General features: G+C 36.9%; 1 protein-coding gene across 6 annotated transcripts in view; it reads right to left on the minus strand.

Annotated features, from left to right (window-relative positions):
• Positions 1-21,733, minus strand: part of UGGT2 (UDP-glucose glycoprotein glucosyltransferase 2) — an 86,351-nt gene that overhangs the window by 50,025 nt on the left and 14,593 nt on the right. For all 6 annotated transcript variants that reach the window (XM_062624600.1, XM_062624604.1, XM_062624602.1 and 3 more), the window contains 7 exons: positions 20,968-21,142; positions 18,711-18,807; positions 17,577-17,655; positions 16,833-16,933; positions 13,532-13,631; positions 8,732-8,792; positions 2,544-2,635 (listed from right to left, as the gene is read on the minus strand). In XM_062624600.1, the coding sequence (XP_062480584.1) occupies positions 2,544-2,635; positions 8,732-8,792; positions 13,532-13,631; positions 16,833-16,933; positions 17,577-17,655; positions 18,711-18,807; positions 20,968-21,142 (705 nt within the window). The remainder of the gene's footprint in view (positions 1-2,543; positions 2,636-8,731; positions 8,793-13,531; positions 13,632-16,832; positions 16,934-17,576; positions 17,656-18,710; positions 18,808-20,967; positions 21,143-21,733) is intronic.

The raw sequence follows: 21,733 nt of genomic DNA on the forward strand, positions 1-21,733 counted from the left end.
GAGGCCTTAGCTGTCCTAATTGCTTCCCTACATCCTCTAACAGCTGTCCTATATTCCTCCCAAGTGGCCAGCCCCTCCTTCCATACTCCATAGATTCTCTTTTTCCATGAGTTTGCCCAGCAGTTCCTTGTTTAACCATGCTGGTCTCCTGGCTCCCCTACTTGACTTTCTACTCACTGGGACACTCTGATCCTGAGCTTTGAAGAATTGGTCCTTGAATGCTGACCAACTATCTTGAGCCCCTTTACCACCTAGTACCCTTTGCCATGATAGTTCCCTTAGCAATTGATTGAAGAGGCCAAAGTTTGCCCTTCGGAAATCCAGAAATGTGGCCTTGCTAGGTATTCTATTCCTCCCACACAAGATCCTAAACTCCACCATCTCATGGTCACTGCAGCCCAGGCTGCCATTGACTGTCACTACTTCAACCAGACCCTCCTTGTTGGTGAGTACCAGATCCAGCAGCGCTCCTCTCCTAGTTGGTTTGTCCACCATTTGCATTAAGAAGTTATCATCAATGCACTGGAGGAACCTCCTAGACTGTGAATGACTGGCTGCGTAAGTCTTCCAGCAAATATCGGGGTAGTTAAAATCCCCCATAAGGACCAAGGCATGTAGTCGTGAGGCTGCTTTCAATTGCCTGTAGAAAGCCTCATCAACTCCTTTGTCCTGATCAGGAGGTCTGTAATAGACCCCCACAACTGTGCCAACTGTACCAGCCTGTCCCTTAATTCACACCCACAGACTTTCCACTTGGTCCTCGTCTGCCCCTGGACAGAACTCAATACATTCTAGTCGCTCTTTCACATAAAGAGCAACTCCACCACCTCGCTTTGCTGATCTATCTTTCCTAAAAAGGACATAGCCATCCATAACCACATTCCAGTCATGTGAGCTGTCCCACCATGTAATTGCCACCAGGTCATAACCTTTAGACTGTACACAGACTTCTAACTCCTCCTGTTTATTCCCCATGCTCCATGCATTGGTGTACAGGCATTTCAGGGAGTGAGCTGAGCACGCTAGTGGCACCCTTGGAAGGCAGGAGGCCTTCTGGTCTTCATTCATACTAGAACATTGCCCCACTAGTTCAAACCCAGCTACAACCCACTTGCACTTCGAATCTAACCTAGAGCTCTGTGAGTGAGCACTACTAACTCTTGCCCAGGTACCCTTTTTCCCCTGCAGGACAGGGTTTGAACAACTACCCTTTCCCTCAAATGAAACAATAGATTGAGAGTTCTCCCTAGTCTGCCATTCTTCAAGCCCTAGCATGTTTCTCTTGGGCTTGTCCCCAACAGGCCCAGTTATCTCCCCTTCCCCCTTCCTACCTAAGTTTAAAGCCCTGTCAATGAGCCCTGCTAACTCCTGCCCCAGAAACCTTCTCCCCATCTGGGACTGATGTATCCCACCTGCCACCAGCAAACCAGGGGTCTCATATAGCAGCCTATGATTGAAAAACCCAAACCCCTGCCTTTGGCACCAGTCCCATAGCCATACATTAATCTGCAGTCTCTTCCTATTTATCTCTTCACCTTTAACAGGTATGGAGGCAAACGCCACTTGCGCTCCTGACCCTCTAACCAGCCATCCCAGGGCCCTGAAGTCTCTCTTCATTGCCCTTGCCCTGCTTGTAATAATTTCATCACTGAAAAACCAGCAGCGGATAGTAGTCAGAGAGCTGCACCAGATCAGAGGGTTTTCTGTTAACACCTCCAATCTGAGCCCCAGGTAGGCAGCAGACTTCTCTGTGGGATGGATCAGGTCGACAAATGGGCCCCTCTGCTCCCCTCAGAAGGGAGTCACCCACCACAATTACTCTTCTTTTCTTCTTCGTTGAGGAAGTTCTAAGGCATGGGGGTGAGTGACAAGCCCTAGGTGAATGGACCTTTAACAGTCATCTAGTCCAACCGCCCTGACACAAGCAGGGACACCTTCCACTCAAAGCCCTGTCCAACCCAGCCTTGAACGTTGCCAGGGATATGGCAGCCACAGCTTCTCTGGGCAACTTGTGCCGGTCTCTCACCACCCTCACAGTAAAGAATTTCTTCCTAATGTCTAATCTAAATCTATCTTCTTCCACTTTAAAGGCATTACCCCTTGTCCTACTGTTACAGTCCCTCTCCAGCTTTCTTACAAGTCCTTTTAGGTACTGGAAGGCTGTTATAAGGTCTCCCCAGAGCCTTTCCTTCTCCAGCCTGAAAAACCCCAACTCTCTCAGCATGTCTTCATAGGAGAGGTGCTCCAGCCCTTTGATGACCTTCCCTCCAGGGCTTTATCTCATGGTACTCTACCAAGCAGATCCCACAGGAGGCCAAAGTCTGCTGTCCTGCAATCCAAGGTAGTTAGCTTGTATCCAAGAGAAAAACCACCATTTTCAACTACTTATTCAATGTTCATGTTCAAAGAAACCTACTGTAAACCAGTACTCCCTCTATTGGAGCACTTCCTGGCCCCCAGATGAGATTAACTGTCACCATGAGCCCAACTTCCCCAGTATTATTAATAATTCTATAATCTTCAAACAAAATGTACCATCTTACCTAAAAGGATCATGAAAATCCATGTCAATATGAAGGCCATTTAGAAACAGACGTGCTTCTCCAGGTTGGATTCCAAGAATTTCATGAAAATGCTGAAAAGTAAAAAGTACCTTTAACTTAGTTATTTGACAATACTAACACACATATACAAATAAATATATATGTAAAAATAAATATACATATAAAAATAAGGCTTAAAGCAATTCTGCAAAACACACATCAAATCTCTTCCACATTTTTTTCTTTAGCTGAGTGTTGTTGGTAAAAAAAATTGACAACAAACTTCCATGAGCTCTATTTAACACACTTTCAATGTACAAATACAAATAAAAATAGCTGATGATCCCTCCCCCTCAACCTATACTGTCCCTACCTGTACAAGGTCGAGATAAGAAGACATTCCCAGTGTCCACCAACAGAAAGTGAAAACACATACACATACAGAAATAAGCCTTGTAAGTTTTACTTGTATTACTCCTACATATCCATTCAACAAAGGGAGATTTGTATGGGTCTTTCAGACCTCCACTTGAAACTAGCTTTAACATCTTTCACAGTTCCAAAAAATGTGTAGTTGGAACGGTTACAGGGAATTAGGAAAGACCGACTAGAAACATACAATCTCACCTAACAAAGGGACCTTGGGAAAAAACATAGATGAGGAAGGGATAACACAGCATATCCTTGCTTTGCAAAGGAGAAAATAAAATCCACAATAAATGAATACAAGAGGTGGTAAGTATTTAGGGAGTAAAGTATGCCTTATTTTATTTCAGAGAGCTGTGAGCCACCACACTGTTCGATCTATGGTGGCTGTAGCAAGATAAGTATCAGGAGCAACAGCAGTAGTTTATTCTAACTCACCCCATGAGGAGCAGTCAGATTTCCAGATCTGTTTTAATTCTGAACAGAGGAATGAAGAGCACAAAAAATATACAGGAAAAAAGCAAGATCAGAAAGATGTAATTTTTTCCCCATTTAGCTCCCAGTTGCTGAACAAAGTAAGTGTGAACAAAACCACACTTTGCTCAAAAGCACACTTAAGAGCAAGCAACTCAGGCTGCATGCATTATTCCACTTGTAAGACTGTTACTGAGCAAATGAGAGAAAAAAAAAAAATAAGGAAAACATTGAAAGTGTATTATTTCTTTACAGTGGTTACTCTCCCACAGCTAAATGTAATGTAAAGCCAAAGCTAAATGATTTGTGGCATTACAAGTGCATCCCCACATAAATGAGACAACAGTTTACTTGAAGCCTCTTGTAATCCAATATATGTGCATATTACTCATAAAAGGTACCATATTCCTCTAGTATAAACATTTTCACAATCCAAAGCCAAATGGGAATATGTAATGGCACCTAATACCAGCATATGAAAGGCAGGCCTCTCAATAAAGGAAAATTGCAGCTGTGATAAGCCTGAACCTAACAGAAAGAATTTTTATGAAAGTCCAAACATGTCCAAGACCTTGAAAAACAGCTTTTGAAATGTGTAAATTTAATTTATTCTAATGGTGTAACCTGAACTTTGTAGTGCTTTCACTGCTTTTTTTTGCATGTACATTTACAGAAGAGTAATATAATTGAATATGCTTGCTACAAAAGATCTAAACACATACATTCAAACTCAAATATAATGTGAAGAATGATGCGGCTTTGGGAGGGGTTGCATCCCACTAATGCTAAGAAATAACCAGAAAGACATTACTTTTTTAAGGTTTAATTATTATCTTTCATGAAAATTTCTGTAGGCATTTAAAAAATGGATGTCAGTGAGCTTTCAAAATGAGGAGCAGAAATGCATGGCAGTAAGTTTCCTGTGATCAGATAAGGAAAAAAAGAGATAACTGCTTTCCTAATTTATAAAACTCACTTTATTCCCTATCATATACTCTGTATCTGTCTATAAATGACAGATTTATTTATTTTTCCCCTATATCCCAAAGCAGGAAAGATGTTTACCTTCTTTACAATCAACTGCTGCTTTGGATTATTCTGGCAAAGTGCTCTTCATATTTATCTTTTTTAAACCTCACACATCCATTAAAAAGAAGTAACCTAGAAGTAGCAGCTGGTTTCTCACATTGAGATTTTTCCCATCAGAGCTTCACACAGAGTTACACACTCTCCCAAGTCTCACTCTACATATCCCTTCTAAGGAGCCAAAATTCATAGAATCCTGACAATGCCAAGTGACCTTGCAGCAGGTGAAATTTCTCATTTTACCTACATGGATCATGAGACACAATCAAAATGGGCAGATGGGACAAAATTAAGCACACAGTGATAAGACCCCTCTCCACTAGGCAGGGAAGCACTCAAAGCCCTATGTATACCTGGAATTTTTCTGTAGTTAGCAATTCCAATTTGGATTGCAATTTTAATTCCAGTGTTTTGCCATGAAGTACTGTGACCACAGAAAAATCCCCCTTAATGCCACTGGGCTCTAGGAGTGAATAATGACTGTAAACAGGATCACAGTCTCAAGAAATCTTATTAGGATTTTTCAGGACTCTTGAACAGATCTGAAAAGATACTGAAAGCTGACTACTCATTCCTATAAACCCAGATACTCATGTAAACACAGACACTGAAAAAGACTGCAACTGGCTGATGTAGGTCATAAAAATCTTCATATTAACTAAAATGAATGCAAGAACAATGAAAAAATTGCCAGCCACTGGGTATGGAAATGGGAGTCTAAAAGTTTTCCAAATCCTTCAGTACTGCCAGAGGAAAAGAACTGAGCTAAATCAGAGCTGAGATTGATACTGGTTTGAGGCAAGGCATTTGATTGTTCAGAAAAGCATCCATTTGCTGTAACAACTTTGATGGAAGGAGTATTTTGGCATCTGTCATGGTTTAAGCCCAGGCGGTAAATGAGAACCACGCAGCCCTCTCGCTCACTCCCCCCCTTTCTTCCCCCCACCCCCACTCCTGGAGGGACAGGGAGGAGAATCAAAAGAATGTAACTCCCACAAGCTAAGATAAGAACAGCCCAGTAACTAAGGTATAACACAAATCACTGCTGCTACCACTGATGATAATAAAGATAAGGGAAATAACAAGGGAAGAGAATACAATACCACCCATCGATACGCAGCCTGGTCAAGCAGTGAGCCAGCCCTTCTGGGTAACTCTCAGTTTACATCCTGGGCATGATGTGCTGTGGTATGGAATACCTCTTTGGCTAGTTTGGGTCAGGTGTCCTGTCTCTGCTTCCTCCTGGCTTCCCCTCCTCCCTGGCAGGGCATGAGACTCAGAAAGTCCTTGGTCAGACTAAACATATGAGCAGTAACTAAAAACATCGGTGTTATCAGCACTGTTCCCAGGCCGAAAGTCAAAACCACAACGCTGCACCAGCTACTAAGAAGGAGAAAAAATGACTGTTACTGCTGAACCCAGGACAGCATCCAAGACTAGAATTCAAAGTTGATAATACTTGTATTTTCTTGCTAAACTGTCAGCAAATTACTGCACTGGAAGTTGTGAGTTGTGTTTAATGAGATTTTTTTTTTCTTTTATCTATAGCAGTTCTCAGTCTATTTCTTAGTTATCGATTCATTACACCTAAATCATCACATGCCTTTCAACTTTTAATACCTTTATTTGCTCTCACTACTTTTCCTATTCAACTTTCATTATCTTGAGAGGGAATCATTCAGTTACACACAGCATGAGATCATACTTCTCCTGCTGCTAGATGGATGTAATGCAGTTCAAGAACGCACATGCCAATTTATAGCGCTCCAGCAACAGTTTTCAGGAAGCTTCCCTACTTTCAGTCAACATATTTCAGCTTTTAGCTAAGAGCCTGTAGCCTTTAGACTGCAGATAGGATGTCATATGAAATTTAAGCTTAGTGTGATAGGTGCCTAAGATCCTTATTACAGTCATGGAATCATACAAGTAATTCAGCTGACCAACTGTCCTGGGTTCTGCAGTAGCAGTTACTTTTCTCCTTCTTAGTAGCTGGTACAGCACTGCGGTTTTGACTTTCGGCTTGGGAACAGAGCTGATAACATCAAGGTTTCTAATTACTGCTCAAATGTTTAGTCTGACCAAGGACTTTCTAAGCCTCATGCTGCCAGGGATGAGGGGAAGGCGGGAGGAAGCAGAGACAGGACACCTGACCCAAACTGACCAAAGAGGTATTCCATACCACAGCACATCATGCCCAGGATGTAACTGAGAGTTACCTGGAAGGACTAGATCACTGCAGGGTTAGACTAGGTATTGGTCAGTGCTTGGGGGATTGGGGGGGGGAAGTTATCGGTCAGTGAGGGGCGAGGTGTTGCATTCTCGTCCCTTGTTATTTCCTTTATCATTACTATTATTGGTGGTAGCAGTAGTGATTTCTGTTATATCTTAGTTACTAAACTGTTCTTATCCCATGGGAGTTGCATTCTTTTGATTCTCCTCTCCGTCCCTCCGGGAGTAGGGGGAGGAAAACAAGGGGGGGAGTGAGTGAAAGAGCTGCGTGGCTGGGTTTAAACCATAACACCAACCAAACAGATACCCACCATCATCTGTTTCAGTACAAGGTATCTTGGACCAGAAAGCAGGGGTTAGGCAAAAGTGAATGGATGCCTCGGTGCACACATCTGCCAGACCTGTGTAGCTAACTTGGACAGCCTAAGGCATCTCAAATGACATCAGAAATTCAAGTTTAGGCAACTCAATAATGCCCACAAGACAACCACTGAGTGAGCTACATTGTTTTTGATGTTCACTGACTACACATTTCTTGTCATACCAGGAGTTTAGACATCCTATACATGTGCCTAAATGCAGACATCTTGATTTCAACCAAAATTTTTATAACTTTTCTTAATAGTTATATTTAGTAATAATTGTAATTCCTCATACACCTTTACTGTTTTGCATTTGGAGTACAAGAGTAGTTTTTCATTAAGCAGTTGGTTTTGATTTTTTGTGTTAACAGAGCTATAATTTGAGAAAGACATTGTAAAGACCTCATCAAGAAACAAAGTCCTGATACTTACTCTTACTCTGGTGACACCATGATTATCAGGGCTTTGATTTGCTTTATCCTGACCATAACCCTAACAACAAAGACATATAGGAAAACACATACTTCAGCTATATGCAGAAAGCAGTGAAGCACCATGCAGACACCGATTTGCTTCCTTGAGAGAAAAATATGAGACTTTTCACTAGTGCAAGAAACAAAAGGCCTGCCTAATGCTGAACAGTGGAGATGAAAAGCTCTTTATGAGAAGACTGCATCAGTGCAACAGGGACATTAAGCATTTTCACTGTTTTAAAAGGTAGAACTGGAAAAGCATTTCCCTAGAAATACTAGTCTTGGCAAGGCAAGAGGAAAGGGCCTGACTGAATACAAAGCAAAATAATACATGGAAACGTTGCAAAAGTAAAGGAGCACCATAAATAAGCAATACAACCCTTTCACTACAGTGCTGGTCAGTTTTAACACCATATGAAAACACATGTTCTGAAGAGCAAGATTAAGGACAGTGCTATGGATGTCATGGCATGTGACCAGTCCTCAAAGCATGCTGGCTAACATTTAATTTTAACACTCAACTTGAAAGAAAAAAATATTAACTCTATACTGAGACAGAAAATACAACAGATGTAATGAATCTGCCAAACACAACATAGAAACCCAGGATACATCTCAGAACACTCAAAATCACATGAACTGTGACTCCTCATGTGACACAAGGCACAAAAGATGCAGTGCATCAAAGATGAAAATAAAAACACCTATTATACATGACATTCAAAATACCTTGCAGAATAGTTGCATGTGTGATTCTGAGAATGTTGAGAGCTCAAAGCTACTATATGTTGACCATAGTATAAGCAGCAGGCCTAGATTTTCAAGACCAAAGCTTTAGAAAGCTAACACCTATTTTGCTGTCACAGCACACAATTTATGACTGAACAACACTGCAGAACTTATTTGTCCTTGCCTAACTCTGTAAAATCAAAAGAGGGAAGAGGAAAAGTACCAAGAACAGCAGGAAGTGAAAAATCTGAACTGAATATTTCAGTGTTATTTATTTAGCAAAAGATGTTCAAGACAATTAGCTCTTTGTCTGATAGAAACTACGTAAAAGTTGCTACGCTAATAAAAAACTCCAAAACCAGTAATACGGTAGCAACTCGAATGCCCATTTGACGAAATAAAACCAAACCTTCTGATTTTCTTCTATTTCATTTCGCATTTTCTTGTCTACAGGCACTCTGGTCAGTGATCTGTAAAAATAAAATATTTGCATTACTCAACCACTGTACTTAAAAAAATCCATTAAATAACGTGAAATACGTATTTTAATATCATACCCAATGCACTGCAACTGAAGAATGCTGTAATTAAGACTTTAGAAAGGAGTAATGCAGTTGTTTTTGCTTTTTTTTTTTTTTCTCCCAAAGCAACCATTTTCTTCTGTGTTACTCCACTAAACCCACGTTTCAAATTTAGGCCAGGTTTTGTTGAAATAATATTATCAGCATATTTTTTACCACTGTCTTTCCTCTTTTTTCTTCTAGAAAACAGCATGTATACAGTGAAAAAGTTGTTTGATAAGCTAAAATATTATCCAAGTACATGTAATATTTGTATATTTTAATTTAATGTTACTAACTCAATACCACTCAACATTAGAGCACAGACAGCCAAGGATATAACTTAATGTTTTGGTCAAAGGCAAGGAAAATACACAAAGAATGACTACTTTAAAATTAGATGTGATTAGAACACAGATTTGGAGATTGAAAGAGTTGAAAATGTTAATCTTTCATAGCCAGTCAACATTTTAGTTTCCTTAGTCATTTGACCTTTAGAAGATAATTCATTTATTTGTCTTTTTTACCTTTCAATAACATTGTGGAAGGCTATTTTAACTTCCTCTGTCACAACATATTGTATATGAGGTTTGTAATTACTAGGCTATCATAAAATACTCTCAGAGCAAATTATTCTCTTCATTAAGAGCCTCTAAACCATATTAACCTAAAGTCCCAATAAATGCCAGAATAAATATTCTAGTTGCATACATAAATATTTTTCTTAAAACAAGATTGTACATGTTTTAGCAAATCTGTATAGAGCTTTAAGAAAAACTGAAGTAATCTTAAATCTGGAAATTAACTAAACAAACAGAATGATCCTACTAAGCCAATTTCAATTATGGATAATAAAGCAGTTATTTAATAATACAAATTCTCACCTCTCCCCCAAAATAAACTGATTTAGAATGGATCTTGCTAGTAAACTCCACATTTTTTTGCAATAGGTCAGAAATAAGACATAGAATCAGTTTACCTTAAACAAATACTTAAGCTTTCCAGGCAACCAAAGAGACTACTTATTAAGTGAAAAACAATGATTTCCAAGATTTGTTTATAAATATTACATAATTCATCACAGTTAAATACCCTTTCCCTATTTATCCCCTCTAAATATTCTGCCAGCTTATTTTTGTGACTGTGAATGCCTTCTGGACCACATGATGAAAGGACAATAATGGATCAAGAAGGAGCTGTATTTATACTAAGCCATATTTGGTGGGATTTCCTTGGCTTAAAATGAGAAAGGTGCAACTCTGATGCAACAACTGTGATGCCAAAGACAGCACTAAAAAAAAAAGAACAGTCAACGTGGACTATATTATTATATAGTTACTGGAGTATGTGCTTAATAACTTGCTTATCATTGTCCAACTAAACTGAACTCTCCCATAAAGCTCTATAATCATGCTGCTAGCTACTCTATGCACATAAAGTAGTAAGTGTATTTAATACTAAGTAAATGTACCTTCTACTGTACTACTTTCTGTGTTCAATTGTTTTGAAATAAATGTTGTAGACAGGAAAGCAAGAAACTATAAACATTTCTGTTGAAAAAGAAACATTGCTGTTTAAGATTTTTAAAAAAATATGATAAAGAATAATTACAAAGAAAAGAATATCTGCAGCCAAATCTGTATTTGGAAAAACAGAGGAGAAGGATTAGGAGAAAATACTGTCAAGTCAGTTAGGTTTTAAGACCTATGTAGGACACTGCTTTAAGGGACCTTCTACCAGCAATAGGTATAATAATAATTCAGGAACACGACAGAACTTTTCTCATTAACAGCTACTTAACAGGGCTCCATAGCAAGGTGGAAATGTAATGTCTGGCAGTACTACAGCAACTATTATTCTAACTTCATCACAATCGTTTTAGAGAGTCCTGAAGTAAAAAAAAAATATTTTGGAGCTTAAAAGAAAAAAAAAAACGTATCTGATTTTTATCCTGCTAAACTTAATATAAACAGTAGTAGGGCCTGCAGCTCTCAGAATCAAGGCTGCATTCTGCATACACAGATGATAAAAACTGCACAGATAAAAAGAACAATCTAAATCTTTACAAATAGCTTAGAGTAGTAAGTCAGAAACATAAAAAATGAATGTGAAAAATAATAAAAAGGTGAAAAGGAGAAAACAAAGCTGGCCCAACATTAGCAAGGAATTAAGAGCAAAAGGTTAGTATCAGCAAAAGGTAAGGTTTAACTGATAGCTCTTTTGGTAATAAGAAAGCAATACATTAAAGAATTGTTAGCTAGCACCTCGTCTACGCACTACTCTCAACAATGAAAGATCCTAGCAAGACTTTAAAGTGTGATGACCCTTGAAAAAGACACCCCAGGAATTTGAGGTAGCAAGTGTAAACCTTGTCTAGGGGAAGGTGGCCCTGCCCATGGCAGGAGGGTGGAAAAAGATTATCTTTAAGGTCCCTTCCAACCAAAACCATTCTATGACTCTATGATTAAAGTACCCATGAAAGATATCTTTCCATTCTGAGTTCAGTTATTTGTTCAATGCTTCGGAGCTTCACAAAGTTTTACACGTTTTTCTAAATTTAAGCGCCAAGGACCCACTAAAAAGAAATACTTACTGCCTGAAAGTAAATGTATAGTATTTACCATCCTACATGATGTATGAATGTTCTTACATGACCGTAAGGTTGTAATATTTTCTATCACAGTTTCACGCATCTTGATTCTTACCTGGAAGAATATGTAGCTATGTAGTACTGCGTATCAGGTCAAAAAAAGGAAACTTTTAAGATGTTCACAATGTTAATTCATGAATGATAAATGAACAGAAAAAAACAGAGTATTGTCATTCTTATTATTGCTGTTTATGTATCAGATAATTATGGCATGTATATAAAAATATCCTATAAAATGAATTATCAAAATGTTGCCATGACATATCAGCTGTTACAGTGTCTACATCTGATAACCTTTTGTAAAAATCTACCTCAGATTAACCTTTTTAACTAGAAATAGTGAGCATCACCCCCAGCCCCCCCTCCAAAAAAAGTTATAAACTAGAAAATGAAAGAAACTTCCAGAGGAATGGGATATTCACTTTTTATGATCTAGAGGAACACCTCAATTTTAAGGGGTTCAATATTTAATTTTTAATATCATAGCTATAGTTCTAAAGTTTTTACACACTCTTCTCCAACCAAATTTGCAGAATTAAAAAATGGTCATTTTCTAAACTGTGTGAAATTAAAAAAAACACAACAACTACTATTATAATGATCAGATATCTTTAATTTCCCGGTTTTTCTATTTTTCTTCAGACCACTTTTTTTTTTGACTCAGCAGATTAAGCGTGACTAGAATACTAAGGAAATAAATTTTGTTTACTGTTTTTATGTAATGCCCCTTTGATTTAAGTGTGCTGTCAATGCAGGCCTACTACCTTTAAATTATTTAAATATTTGCATTCTGTCTTGTTAAAAATAACAAGCTAGAATAACTTGTTAGAATAAATCATACAGCAACTGCAATTCCCCTTTTAACAATTCTAGAGGCTTCTCATACTTTTACCCATAAAAATAAAATGTTTGAAGAGTAGGTAAATTAGGCTCTAATGCCACAAATAAACAGTGGGAGTTGGAGTGGGATGTAACAATTTAATGACCTTTTAAATTGGTGATTTAAATGTCATCTAGCATACTTCAAACTGACTTTTTCCTGTCCTTTGAAGAACAGGACTGGCCTTACAGTTCAACATTATATTTCTTCTAGCTTCTAACAGAAAGTGGCATATTCTGATTGCAAATCTAAGTGTAAACTTGAACCCCACTATTTCATAATAATTATGTTTCAGGCATTTAGAAAGTTATTTTTCTTCCTTGAAATGACAGGTTACAAAGGTAGTTTTTCCATTACAGTTTAGATTTTCCTTAAAAGAAAATCAGAGATGACAATGAAACACGTTGGTAATTAAACAACAGTTCTAAACTGCGAAAGCACACTGAGTTAAGAAGCCTGTTTAGCATCATATTTGAGTAATTTAAGCAAATATTGCTGATAGGATTACATGAAGATCTTATTAAATATAAAGAAAAGCATTTCTCAATTACAATACAATTAGATTAGAGGAAGAGCAATTTTTAATATTAGTACAGAGGAAAATGCTAATAATTTATTTAATAATGATCTTGATCTTTTATTAAGTAATCTGTTATGGGAGACAGGTCTTCCCCAGTAAGAACACTAGCCTACAGTAGCAGGGGCCCAATCTCATCAGCAGTGTTGTGCTTAGAACTAATTTGTGTGGATCCCCCATGAAATTTATTAACAGAATTTTGCCTCTCCCTGCTGGAAGTAGATCTGTTATTAATCAACAGAATTCTCCAGCTGGGACAATACCAATCCAGTAAAGCCAGAACTAGGCACGCAACCATACATGCCTGAAGGATTAGGATGCCTTCATCGCATCTTCTTCATTAGACAGGAAATATTTAAGAGACAAATCAGAAGCTCTCCCAGGAGTTCTTTTCTACACAATGGAATTGCCTGGAATCCATCTAGCAAGCTGTAAAACATGAACATACGACTGCAGGATTTGGGTATAAATCTGTACTGCCGTCATTAAATTCAAATGCAAACATAAAAATAGTATTTGGAAAACATGCTTAAGTGTCATACCTGGCTCTTATTGGGAAGTTCTGAGCTATGTCTTTCATGATCTTTAAGGCATCATAAACAGGGGTAGACATAATTCGAGCAGCTGCTTGAAAACTAAGATCTGGGGGAAAAAAAATAATAAAACACCATCACTGAAAATATCACTCTCAATCAATACTGCCTACAATCAGGAAACTGTTCCATATACACATTCTTGCTATTAACATCTTTATGCTTCAATTATATATTGTAAAATATTACGAAGTAACATTATTAAAGTCAAAAAGGCACTTAAAAGTTGGAAATACCAAATCCAGGCTTTCCCACAAGAAATCTGCTGGGCCATCTTGAGCATACACACTGCACATGTAATTTCTAAATTTACAATAACATAGTGAAAAAAAACAGACAATTCATCATCTGGTATTATGAGAGCATCATAAGGGTATCATGCTCAAACCTAGAGAGGCACCAACCCACCGACACCCATAACTGTAGTAAAGAGCAAGATCTTTCCAGCTCCAGGTTTTCAGAGAACAGATCTATTAAATGTAAAAGGCTGTACTGAGCATGTGAGGTGTACAATTTTCAAGAGTTGCAGCAATTTCACAGGAAGAAAATATGGAGACTCAGGAAATGAAGGCCAATCTACTGTCAAATTTCAGTTCTAAGCGTCTAGCAGCATTTTTAAAGTGATCTCATTTTTCTTTCTATGCTTCTTCTCAGAATGAAGTAATTTTCATATATCAGGACAGTATATAATCCATTTGCCTATCCACTGGAAAAAAGAATGATGGAATTCAGCTAGCCTTCCCTGTTGCCTAACTTGTGTGTGACAAATCTTGACATGTGAGACTAGGGAAAACCCAATTTTGCTACCAATAGGATAAGGCAATAATATACCAGGTGCTTCTGTGTACTTTAGATACCTCAGGGCAATGACGCTTTTTCCTCATAATCTGCTAGTTAAGACACTGGAGTAGCAACTGAAGGCCTTAGGTTATTCAGTTTGAGGAAAGCTGATACTACATATAGTAAAAACTGCTGGGCAGAAAGCAATAGAGGATGCTTCCTGGATTAACTTCACACCGTCTTTATGATTCAATTTGGAATTAAAAAAAAAAAAGAAAAAAGAAAAAAAAGGGGCTGAAGAAAAGTGAATAGTATGTTTTCCTAGTTCAGGCTGATAAGGTACACCTTGGCTGGAAGAAAAGGTGAGCCTGACATTTGGAATGTTAACTTGGTATTTCTTAATACTTTCAACAAAAAGTACAAAGAGATCACCACTTTCAAAAAGAGTATTTCAGATTCCTTTCAACAGCCACATGAGCTATGAACAGGTGAAGCAATACCCAATTGCTGCTGTTATTACACATAGTGATCTTTCACCAGCTAAACACCTAGGACGCTCACTTAAAATCTTTCATAAATTATTACTCATTTCTAATTTATGCTGACCATCTACAGTACAAATATTCAAATCCCACTGAGGGAAACTGACATGTCTTTTTACCTTTTTGCTTATCTCGGGTCAGGGACTGTCACTTACAGACCTCCCTTTGTGGCACCCTAACACAGCTGAGAGCAGCGCAGGGCACTTTGGTGAAAAGATGATCCTGAGCTTACAACAGATCACGAAGCACACTTTGAAAGCTAAGGAAGCACTAGAGATCAAGAGGCTGCTCACACACAAAAAAAGAGTTATTAAAGGGAATACCACATTGTACTCTGTGTATCATTTTTCACTATGAATAGTAAAACTAATTACCTACCTAAAACATAAAGGCTCTTGAAAGACAACTCCTGAATGGTATATATAAATAGGTATTTATAAATGGTCATTTATAAATAGAAGTATGCCTCATAGCTGAAGAAGTTTAGGATAAATTTAATTACATTTTTACTTGGAAGCTAATTAACAGAAATCAAAGAGTATCTGAGCCATTACTCAGCTGCTCTAATCAGCTCTTAAGAATGAATTAGAGAAAGCTACCAGTTATGTCAGGAATAAGACTAACAAAACAACTGCTCCATACAAAGAGGGGGCTGAAGACCCTCTGTCTGAAAAGGCCCTGAATGTACTTCTCACAAGCCAGTACCAGACTTTCTGGCACTGAACAAACAGCATCCCAACACTTAACTACTCTCAACACTGCTTGGGGAGCACCACCAATTTCACTTTTCATTTACACAGCCGTGACACCACAGAAAAGGCCATCACTACATAGAGCACTAAACCTTGTATAGGCTTTTGTGAAGATAGACACCAAAGGGATCAAAGTTTTACAGTCACTTCTGTTTGAATATCAAGAGAGTGATATTCAATCATGTAAAAAAAAAATTAAATAGACAAAAAGAGAATTTTCTTCTTATTTGCACAGTAAATTTCTTAGAAGTGAAATCAATTTTTTTTAAATACATTTTTTTTGGACCAAGATAAATCCTGCAGCTGAAGGGGATTTCATTGATAAAAGACTAAATAAACTACAATGATCTCAAATAGCTAGTTTCAGGCTGGACACTGCTAACAAGCTCTGTTATAGAGAGGATCCCAAAAAGAAACCCAAATTCAGATGACTGCTCTGTCTCCTTCACTGCACTGCTATTATAGTAGTATAGACAAATCAGTTTTAAACAGGTTGTCCCCTAAAACTGAAGAATGTAACAGGCAAAATTTAGTTGCCTAAACTTAAGTGTTATAACATTTTGACATTTTAGAGATGTATTTTAGAGTGATGCATAATTCCATTCAAGCTACAAAATGTCCTGCAGGTCATCACACAGAAGCTGTTTAGAAATCAACTTCTACATATTTGTTCTCCTTTTCCACAGGAAAGCTTTTAAAAGCATGTTTTTCCATTTGATGTTGTATTTAAAAAAATGTACCAACATGAACTCCAGTGCACTGATAAAGTTAGAATTTATAAAGGAAATAAACTGTCAACCTGTCTTGTCTTAACAGTCACGTCAAAATTATATTTTTCACCTGACCTCTCAAAAAAATATCTGGAACTAAATTTAACATCTGAGATAAAACATCAGGTAGAAAAACAACCAATATGTCTCCTGTCTTTAAAATCAGCAAAGCTAGTTATGATGCTCCATCTAATAAAAGTACTTCAATGCTCCTTTAATTTCTAGCACCTAGTAATATTAGGACAAGACAGCAACACATTCTTCTTCAATACTTGAGATAATGCTGCCTTTTTATGAAACTATATGTCTCTTTCTAAAAGAAGCTTTTATCAGAATGCTGAAACATCAACATAATACAGGACAATTAAACAAAGTACTGTGTTAAAAAAAAAAAAGCCATACATACCCTGTAGCTCCCAAACCTTCAGTGGTTCCATGTTGTCAGTAGTTTCAATTAGATGTTTTTTAAACTCTTTCAGATTATTTTTCAGATCAGGATGCATCTGTCTACAAGAAACCGTATTTTTTAAAAAAAAGACATCAGTGACATACATCAGCATCTGCTTTTATCCATAAGATTGCTCACAGCTAATACTGTATTCTTAGGGTAATAAGCAAGAATTAGAATTTTAATTCATTCTTAAGACAAAAATGAAGATTTGCGGTGAGAAGAGATGATTTCTGAGAACTAAAAGCCAGTTAATTCCAAGGATGAGTTCAGTGTTTTGTAGTGTTCTGTCTCAAACCCTGCCACAGATTTTGATGGAATAAATGAACTCAAAGATTAAGTAGTATTAACACACAGTAGAAGCGTGTCAATACTATTTATATAATCAATATAGTTGGTTTACTATAGAATAACATGTAACTAACTGCATACTAACTACTATAAACTGTAGCTGGACACAGTTTATTGTGTTACCTACAAAGGATATAGGCGAGACAATGCTGAGAACATCTTTCATAAACTACCATCATTGACAAAAATCCAGCTACTGAGTATACAAATCACTAGTCAGACCTGAAGAGCATGGTGCCTACAGAAAAGTAAAGTAATTTCCAACATAAATCTCTCATAATTCTACTAAATAAAAATATTTTTGGTTCAGGTTCCAGAAACAAATGTAGAAGTTTAGTTGTATCAACTCACTTTAATTTGCCAAAAAGAAATCCTTGAATATCACTTTCCTCCTCCGCCTCATCTTCTTCTTCCTTTGTTTCATTTGCTTCTGAACACATAGCACATGTAGACAATATAAACCAAGAAAGTTACTGATGTATTATGTTCTTATGAATTATAAAACGGTTAACAGAAACATACCATCAGAAAGTTGTCATTCTAAGATGTAATTTCAATTAAATTTATACTTATGCCTTCTTATTTTGGCATCAGAATGAATCACTTCACAGAACTTATCAACATTCAAATTAATGTTTAAATATAATTCATCCAATATTTACATTTTTTACATAAATGAAATTGATGTGGTTAAATAGTTCACTTCCCCAAAATAGCCACTCCTCAGTTTGATTAAGTGGTAAGGTATAACTCTTATCAGCCAACTACTACTAAATTCATGCTTGAAAAGCATGATGACTTTAGAGTGCTTGCATCTCCAGCTACCATTTGATATAAGTCAAGAGATCAGTTTCTTTACCTTAAAGAAAATAAACAATTTTTTACTTGATTCAAAGGGTATTAAACCTTAGACTTACCAAAGAGAGTTAACTAACCTTCTCTATATCCTGTAAATGTCCATGCAAAGTAATTTATCTGTATCAGAATTCTATAGCTACCATTTTCTGTGGTAAATGTCCCACTTCAACATGTAGTAACATACACTGGTACCAAATTCTATGATTCTGCACATCTTTCCAACAGAAGATTGTGAAAGTATTTCCACTTAAATTCACAGAAAAAACCCTCACCTCTGAAACAGTGATGTGTAGATGCTGTAGTAATTGGCAGATAAGAGATGCCAACAAACATACAGTAATTGAAGAACAAAGATTAAACAATCTTATTGAAAGTACGAAGAATGGATTACTTTTTGAAGAGCCGTAGAACACAACAACCAGAGGTCAGGTAATGAACTATACATTCTGAGCACAACTGTTTACAAATGCTTACATATATTTTGATGTCTTAGTTTCTAATACTTGCAATTTCCTTCTCTAAGAAAAAATTAAGTATTTTAAAACATTACTGACTTTATAACCAAAGACTGTAACATATTTCAATAGTATCTCCAATGAGAGATTATAAATAAAGCCCACCACATACCTTTGAGCTGTGTGTCATCCACCGCTTTATATTCTGTGCTCTTTATTGCAAGTTCTACACCATATCCAGATAAATACATTTTTCTGGAACTTGGTTTCTGTTTGACATTATTTTAACAGAACAAAAAAAGTAATTTAAAAAACTGTATTTATAGGAGATTAACAATACCTAATACTGTAAATTTAAACAATTATGGCAGTAAAAAAGTTTAATTCATCTTTCAGTTTAGGATTCAAAATACTAAATGCTACACAAAACAAATTACAAGAATCAAGTAAGACAAATTGAAAGTCCATTGAGAAGGTGTGTAACAGAGAGTAAAGGCCTCCTTTAACTCCCGCAGACCACAAAAAGGCTCTGTCGAAATTGTAGTCCCTTCACATAGTAAGTACTAGAACAGTCCTTCAGGACAAGGGGTAATGGCTTCAAACTGAAAGAAAGCAGATTTAGTTATTAGAAAAAAATTCTTCACTATAAGTGGCACAGGTTGCCCAGAGAAGCTGTGGCTGTCCCACCCCTGGCCGTGCTGGATGGTGCCTTGATCAACCTGGTCTAGTGGAAGGTGTCCCTGCCCATAGCAGGGAGGCTGGAACTAGATGATCATTAAGTTCCCTTCCAACCCAAACCATTCAATGATTAGAGGTAGATTTTGTAGCACCCTACATAATTATTGATGCCTTACAATTAATATTTTACATTGTTACTAATTTATTTGTAATTTTGACAGACTTTCAGGATGTCAGGAGGAAATTCTCTATTTCTGCATTAGAGCCATTATTTAAAAAGTTGTGATGAAAGAATTAATCACTTTCTGCAAGGGGGACTAAGAAAATGTGTTAAAGTATCACTATTAAAACCAGGTCGCTACTTATTAAAAACAAGTAACAAGTATTTCTAGCTGTGGAGTGGGAGTTTGACGTTCAATAGCATAATTACTCAGGGCATAGTTATTTCTGAAAATGTGCCCTAATTTGCCCAAAATGTATGAACATTCCCTTTCCAAAATGCAATTTGCACATGCATGGCAGAAATTTCTAGAAAGCCTTTCAGCTTTAGCTTGCAATTTGTTAGAATCCTTCTGTATTAAGAATCCTCCAACCCACAGGTGAAAAGCCAGCAGGGCTGGAGGTTTACCCAGTTGGTCCTCTAAGCAAATCTATGCAGAGAGAGCACTGCACTCAGTGATACTGGCAAAAATAAAACGAAACAGCAGAAAGACTGCACCTCTTCTGCTCTCAATGCTCCCTCTTCTGGTATATAATGAAAAAAAAAAAAGAGGAAGAGGAATCGTCTCAGTGGGAGCCAAGAATAAAAACATAGGTTGTGAGAAAGGTAGAAAAGAGAAGAGCAGTCTGAAGAGAGAGAGGAAAAAGCCCAGGAAGCAAGGTAACTTGCATTTCAGGTGGACCAGGGTGCATAAACTGGTCAGAACAAGAAGACTGTAGGTATTTGATTAAAGTGCATAAAGGAACAAAGTTCAATAAAAACCATACACACACAATTTAGAATTGAAGACTGGTTTCCTCAAATTCTATATATCCTTACTGTAAGCAAATATCTCAAAGTCATCTGCAAACTATGGATCTCATGTCCCTGAATTATCTGTATTAGCCACACTATTTAAGAGCTGTACTTTGAATACATATTACTAAAACCTTCCAATAACCAAAACCGGGGACCATGTAGTTCCATGTACTGGTATTTGTCTTGTTTTGTTTTAGGGAGAAAAGTAAGTTAAGAAAAGCATTCTGAAACAATATGTTTAAAATACTGACGTTGTGTAATGCAAGCATCAAAAAACTGGTCAGTGATGTTGACTGTGATAGCCCATGCTGCTGTACTACAATGAACACAGGATTATACACAGAACACAGAAAATTATAAGTACAATTAATTATTTTTAAACTTGATTTTCTAATATTAATACGTTCAGCCTCCTGCACCAAGAGTCATCCAAGATCTTTGTACAACATACAAAATCTAGACATAGAATGCAAAAAGACATATTTCAAGATCAATTAGTGATGCAAACAGTGCTTGCATACAGAATTAGGTAGTATTATAATGTTTTATTAGCTTCAAAGTTTATATTAAGTGAATCACTTCACCTGGGAAGCTTTAAAAAGAGAACATATATTGCATGCAATTTAGGCAAATGAAAAAGGAAATGTAGAAAACGTGTTCTGCCAAAAAAACAAGCAAAATAAAGAGAGAACACTAACAGCTTACTGAATCAACATTAATTTGAATAGCATACCTGAACATAATGCCGGAGAACATAAACAATTTCCTCCTTTTGCGCCTTCTCAGACAAAATCCGGTGGAATTTGACGAAGTCTTTCGTGCCCATTTCTGCATAAAGAATAACCACTGGGCCACCCTCTTTGAGAGTTGGGAATTTATGATCTCCCTTAAAAAGATATGGCCTGGGTCTGGTTTTAAAACAAAGAATCATGATACTATATATTCAGGAAACAAAAATAACAGCGGCAGTTTTCCTACGTCATAATTGAAAAATTTAATAATGCTAAAAATATACAAACCGTGTTAAAATCGGCACAAAATAATCATGATTACTCACAAACTAACTTAGAACACCAAATCTGCAAATCAAAGTCGAAAAAACTGAAAAATCAGAGTCAACTATAAATAATTTTATATAGCTTACCAAATCACAACATAAAGAGCAAATGAAAAGCATAGCACTTGGAGATTTGTGCAACAGTTACAGCTTGAAGCTTTTAATTTAAATGATTCATTACATCTATTAGAGATGTACAAAGCAATCAGTGAGTAACAGAGTAGCAGAAGGATAATCAGTGAAGTTTGAGACAGCTGCTTACACCCATGGAAACTAACTGAGGTTATCTTTCTCTAACACCATCAAGCTCTGTTAATTTAATTAATTTTGCAAATTTTGACTACCTACTTTCCCCACTGAAAGCCAGGACAAGAAAAGTTATGCCGTCTATACCTGCAGTGATTTTTTAGATGACTGCAAACATCTTTTGAATAAAACCTCA

This window comes from Pezoporus occidentalis, unplaced genomic scaffold (genome assembly GCF_034315485.1).
Source record: "Pezoporus occidentalis ecotype Australia unplaced genomic scaffold, CSIRO_AGI_Poc_V1 ctg27, whole genome shotgun sequence".
Classification (NCBI taxonomy): domain Eukaryota; kingdom Metazoa; phylum Chordata; class Aves; order Psittaciformes; family Psittacidae; genus Pezoporus; species Pezoporus occidentalis.